This window comes from Corylus avellana, chromosome ca3 (genome assembly GCF_901000735.1).
Source record: "Corylus avellana chromosome ca3, CavTom2PMs-1.0".
Taxonomy (NCBI): domain Eukaryota; kingdom Viridiplantae; phylum Streptophyta; class Magnoliopsida; order Fagales; family Betulaceae; genus Corylus; species Corylus avellana.
Genome location: NC_081543.1, coordinates 35,049,998 through 35,056,025, shown reverse-complemented (window position 1 = coordinate 35,056,025; position 6,028 = coordinate 35,049,998). Strand labels below are relative to the sequence as shown.

Here is a 6,028-nt window from a genome sequence, read left to right as displayed (position 1 = left end):
AAATAAATGATTAAAAGATGATCGTGTAATATGCCTCTTTTACAAAACGCTCGAAATTACTTTCACCTTTATATCAAATCAATTTTATTTTGTTTCATTTTTTAAATATCTAAAAAGTGCTATCAATCTACACAACTTTGGTAGGTTGTCTCTTTTGGGTGAGTAACGTAGATGATAATGTATGGACAAAAGGAAGCTAATCAAAGTCACTTTCAATATCTTAAAAAAAAAAAAAAAAATGTCACTTCCAATAAAATAAAACCTTGCCTTATTTTGAGCTCTTCCAACTTGTTCAACCATCTTACCATCACATACGTTGAGTCAAACCAATATTGAGCTGGTTTTATGAATTAATGACGAGCAAGTTTTGTAACATAGGCCTTCCCTTGGTCAAACCCACTCAAACCAATCAATCTTGGTAGATTTTTTATTTATTTTTTAACAATCACAAACTCTACACTCTTCCCAAAAGGCAACCGGACTTGATCAAATCCCCATTTTGACCTCATTCATATACTAAACCCGCTATACCATACAAATACAATTGAAATGATCAACCAATGAAAATTAATATTTAATTTTTCTTTAACTAATTTTTAATTTAATGAATAATTTTTACTTTTATATTATCAAATTGTACGAGAATAATATAACAGTTTACTAAATATCGTTATTCATTTCTAAACTTTTTCCGCTTTAAGTTATAAAATAAAGATAAATATTATTTAGTAAATTATTATACGACTATTATACGCCTAAATGAAGTCGATATTAAATAGCTAATTTTGAAAATATATCTACATTACTCTAAAATAAAATATTCAAGTTACTGGCTGAGGAGGTCACCCGGTAAACATTAACTGGTTTCCCAACCTACTTCCCCCACATAAATACGTACGTATCCACAAATCCACAATCGCTCGCACTTGCGACTTGCCCATCCCTCCCATTTTCTCAAGAGTCCGTACAAATCCAAATCCGCTTTGAGTGTTCTTTTATTTTTTTCCATTTTTGTTGATGTTTGAAATCTGAAAGCCCAATTTGGAGCTGTGCTTCGTTAAGTTAGTCGCAAGGCGACGAGCAAAAGCGCGTGATTTGCTGGAGCCGGGAGGTGATAAAATATGTCGTCGTCCTCGTCAGTACCAGAGCTGACACTTGCAGATTTATTACTGTGATTCTCTCTCTCTCTGTATAAATGGGTTTTTGGGTCTCGCTCTCTATTGCTTCTGAGAAAAGAAGGCTGGGAATTTTTGGCACTTTGAGCTCTCTGTTCTGTTCTTCCTGATCTTTCTTTCCGTGTTGGGATTGCCATTAAGTTCTCTGCAGCTGCTGGATCTCAGACCCTGGGCTGATTCCCAAGCTTCGTCACTGTAAGTATATATAAAAATTACGAAATCCAATACTTAGGGCTACCACTGGGTCTGTTTGCTTGCCGAGAAAACGCGGGAATTTTTAGAAAGAAAATGCGTTACCCCATTTTCTGCCTTTCGGTTATAATTTCTTAACGACTCTAATAATTTTTCATGAAAGAATAAATTCTCACATTTTCTCTCACTCACTCACTCATTTACTCGCTCACACACTTTCCCGAATTCTCACCCAGAATTTGTTTTCCCAGTTGGCAGGTTCTCTTTCCAATTACCCGTAGAATCTCTCGCATTAGATTGGAGAAGGAAAGGAAAGGAAAAGCAAGAAATGGGCAAAACGGCGACGAGCAGAGACTGGAGCCAGATCTACGCGATCTACGGCGTGGAGCAGTGGCAGACCCTGGTGTTCCTCCTCCTCCACGCCCTTCTCTTTGGCGTCCTCTCCGTGCTCTACCTCCTCTACTTCGACCCCATCCGCTCCTTCTTCGAGTCTATCCTCTCCGTCACCATCTCCCTCCCCGGCGGCGCCGCCCGATTCGCCGCCGGATTCACAGGCTCCGTCACCGCCCTCTCCGCCGTATGCCTCTTGTTCGCCGCCGCCAACTTCTTCTACTCCGCCGTGCCCCTCCACCACGCCATGGCCCTCCGCATGCTCTCCTTCGTCGACGACTGGTCGACGGTGAAGCACGCCCTCGACCTCGGCTGCGGCCGGGGAATCCTCCTCAACGCGGTCGCGACCCAGCTCAAGAAGGAGGGTAGCTCCGGCCGGGTCGTGGGTCTGGACCGCTCCAAGGCCACCACGCTCCGGACCCTCCGTACGGCGAAGCTGGAGGGGGTCGGAGAGTACGTGACGTGCAGAGAAGGCGACGTGAGGAGGCTGCCCTTCGCAGACAACAGCTTCGACGTGGTGGTCTCCGGGGTGTTCCTCCACACGGTGGGGAAAGAGCACGGCCGGAACCGTACAGTGGAGGCCGCGGCGGAGAGGATGAGGGTGGTGGGCGAGGTTGTGAGGGTGTTGAAGCCCGGTGGGGTGGGCGTGGTGTGGGACCTGATGCACGTTCCAGAGTACGCGCGGAGGCTACAAGACCTGAAGATGGAAGAAATCAAGGTGTCAGAGCGGGTCACCGCGTTCATGGTCAGCAGCCACATCGTCTCGTTCCGCAAGCCCCGTCAGCACGTCGTCGGCCCCGCCGAGGTCAGGCTCGACTGGAGGTGTTGACACGTCACTCCTTTTTTTTTTACTTTGACATCTATTAACTAAAAATTTTACTATGCTACTGCTTTGTAGTACAACATGTTCTGCTTAATTTGAAAAAAAAAAAAAAGCAGAAAGAAAGTAGAACCCAAAGAAAAAGAAAAGAAAAGAAAAGATTGGGTCAAAATGAATGTAATTGTCTGGGAAGGCGAAGCTGACCTGGATGCTTTGTTGGAAAATACACTATAGTATAGCTCTAAATCTAATTAATGTAGTTTTTTATTTTTTAATATATGGTTATCAATTGGGAATAATTGATGCCTGATTTTGTTTCAGAATCTGAATTTTGTAAAAAATAAATAATAAATAATGGTTGAATGGTAAGTTTCCTGAATTGTTGGGTGCAAATATATAAGGGGTATTGTTTGATTTTGGTGTCGGTTCCCCACCATGTGGTCTTGCTCCCTGGGAAAGGAGAAAGGGTAGAGTTGATCGATGAGTAGTTTTGAAAAAGATGGCGACTGATATGCAAGTATGTGGAGGTGGTGAGCTGATGGAGCCGTTGTAGGGCTGGGCTGTCGTCAAATCCTTGTCCTGCTTCTCTGATGATTAAGCATGCTGACTATGTTACGTGGGAATTAAATTTAAAGCCACAGGATTTTAATCGTCTTTATATTTAAATGAAAAAAATTAAGTATAATTAGTAACGTTAAATTAAGTGTAATTAGTAACGGTACTTTAATTAATTATAGTGGTAGATTATGGGAAGCACTCGTGTCTAAAAATGCTGAATCTAATGCTATATTGTAGGGTCTAGTGTAATTAACAAGTTTATTATTCCCATAACGAGGTCCAGCCCTCATGACTTCTCTTTAGTCCCGAAGCTTATTAATTGCACCATGTGCGTAAGCATCTTAACCTTTTTTCTCTTCTATAGTTCTATGTCCACGGAAAATATCTTCTCAATTTCAAATTTTCTCCATTTCTTTAGGTTATTGCATTTAAAAGGATAGTGTTGTTCAAAAATAATAAAAAATTATATAATAATAATAATAATAATAATTACATCAATATTATTTACTGTTATAAGAAATTTAGAAAAGCTTATCTTCACATTATTTGGAAAATAAATTGAGAATAAAGGCCATTTTATTATTAATTAAAGACTCAAGATATTTTGAGCCGCTTTAATCTGAAACAAAACAGGCACAATCCCCCTCTCTGTCTCATACACCATTGCACCAATATAATTACTGAGATTGGGAGTTACTATGAAAGGGGTTAGAGTAAGATCACAATTTGAATTACCCTTTTTTATGGTGATTTATTGCTAGGATGATGAATCACTAACAAATATTTTATTAGTTTTCAGTATATCGGTGTTATTATGGTCACGCTCGGATAAAAAAATTTCTCTTATTTTATTGCCTTCTCTTACCCTTTTATTTTTTTTTAACACAATAAACATGTTTAGTATTTGTTTCAAAACATAAAACACTTTTCAACAAGTTTACCAAAGAATTTTCATAAGTAAATTCTACAAATGACACTTTTCAAAGTAAACCCCACCAAAAGTACTTCACAGCTTTAAGAGTAATTGAACTTATCAAGCAGGAATTGGTGCCTGACAGCCCACCAAGATCCAAATGTGTCAGTCTCAGATGATTGAATATACGTTTGAATTTTGAGTTTCATGACTATTTTCTTTTTTCTTTTGTCAATTATACATACAAATATATATATTTTTTTAAAAAAAAAGAAAAGAAAAAAAGAAATTGTTTGATAATTGACATAAAGTCTCACTAATTAGGGAGAGCAGTAGATTGATTTTGCCAGGTGGAAGAAAAGATAAGAGAAATAATATTTGAAAAGATGGTGATATTTTTGGCAGGAAGCAAGTTTGTGGAGGTTGTGAGATAATAGTGTTGATGTAGGGTTGGGGCTGCTATCCTAAAGAAAGCTCTGATGCTGAAATCTCCAATGTTTAATGGGAATGATGATTTAGGTTGACATTTTGTATATTTCTAAATATATATTTAGTAGATCATAATTTTATATTTCTAAAAATGTACGGACCTCCAATTCTTTTTAACACGATATTTTTAAAAAATTCATCCCTCCACACTACAAAATCTAATTTTGCCTCTGATTAGTACTTGCAGCATTTTTTTTTAATTAATTATTTTAATCATTTTTAATAAATAAGTTTCACATTATTTTGTTACTATCTTTTTTTTTTTATAAAAAAAAAAAAAAGAAGGTTAATATCCCTAATTACATTTGTCTTAAAAGTGACGTACATTTTTTAATAGTATGTGTAACTTTTTAAAGACTAATTTTTATAAAATTAAAAAAAAATAAAAAAAAATTAGGAAACAGTTTGTCCGTGACCAAATAAGTGATAGAAGTATTAAATGAGGGTGGTAGTTAAAAGTTAAAAGCATAATGGATAATAATAATTAAATACGCCAAGTTGATAGTAAATACTAAATACTAAATAGTGGCGTCCTTCTGCTGTCGCCATCGAGATTAATGACACGACAACAAACACGACGAAGTGGGAATTTTCTTTTTCTGAGCACGAGGAAGTGGGAATTAAATCTTCTAGAATTCCTACAATTTTACAAAGATCTCTCGGATTTTTTGAATATGGAATGGAGTGGAATAATGGATAGAGTTCTTCAATCATTTTGCTATTTCGAATTATTAATAATTCGATAATAATACAAATAGTAAATTACTGAAAATCCTAATCCGACTAGCAAAGAAGTTGTGATTTATACTCTCAACCTCAACCATAGATATTGCAATTTCTCTTCTCTGTGACTATTAAAATGCTGTTACCAATAAAAGAAAGAGTAATAGTAGGACATAACACAACTCGGGTGGCGCTTGGAATATGATTCTCTTCATTTCAAATGAAAATTGATAATATTCATTTTTTGTGCGTCTTACAATGTATATAAAGTCAATATTCAGCTTTCATGGATTGAAGGTTAATTTGGCTAAATCGATGCTTATCCCGGTGGGGAATGTGGAGCAAGTGGCTTCGTTAGCCGGCATTTTAGGGTGTGAGGCAGCTACTTTGCCAGTGAAGTACCTTGGTCTCCCGTTGGGAGGCTCTTGTAGGTCCAAGCATATTTGGGATGGAGTGATCGAGAAGATTGAATACCGGTTGGCCAGCTGGAAAAGGGTGTTTTTGTCGAAAGGGGGTAGGGTCACCCTTATTAAGAGCACTCTTGCTAACATGCCCACTTATTACTTGTCTCTTTTCCCTATTCCGGTGAGTGTTGCTAAGCGCATTGAGAAGCTTCAACGCAATTTTCTTTGGGGAGGGATAGGCGAAGAGTTCAAATACCACTTGGTGAAGTGGTCACAGGTTTGCACTCCGATCAAGGAGGGAGGGTTGGGGATCAGGAATTTATTGGTCTTCAACCGCGCTCTTTTAGGGAAATGGTTGTGGCGT

The 6,028-nt window shown here is 38.0% G+C and overlaps 1 protein-coding gene across 1 annotated transcript; it reads left to right on the top strand.

The window, feature by feature from the left end:
- The first annotated feature begins 923 nt into the window (after positions 1-923).
- Positions 924-2,956, top strand: LOC132175110 (uncharacterized). The gene is made up of 2 exons (XM_059586940.1): positions 924-1,370; positions 1,619-2,956. Exon 2 carries the CDS (start codon positions 1,696-1,698, stop codon positions 2,584-2,586), a length of 891 nt encoding a protein of 296 aa, XP_059442923.1. The 5' UTR covers positions 924-1,370; positions 1,619-1,695; the 3' UTR covers positions 2,587-2,956.
- Positions 2,957-6,028: the final 3,072 nt, after the last annotated feature.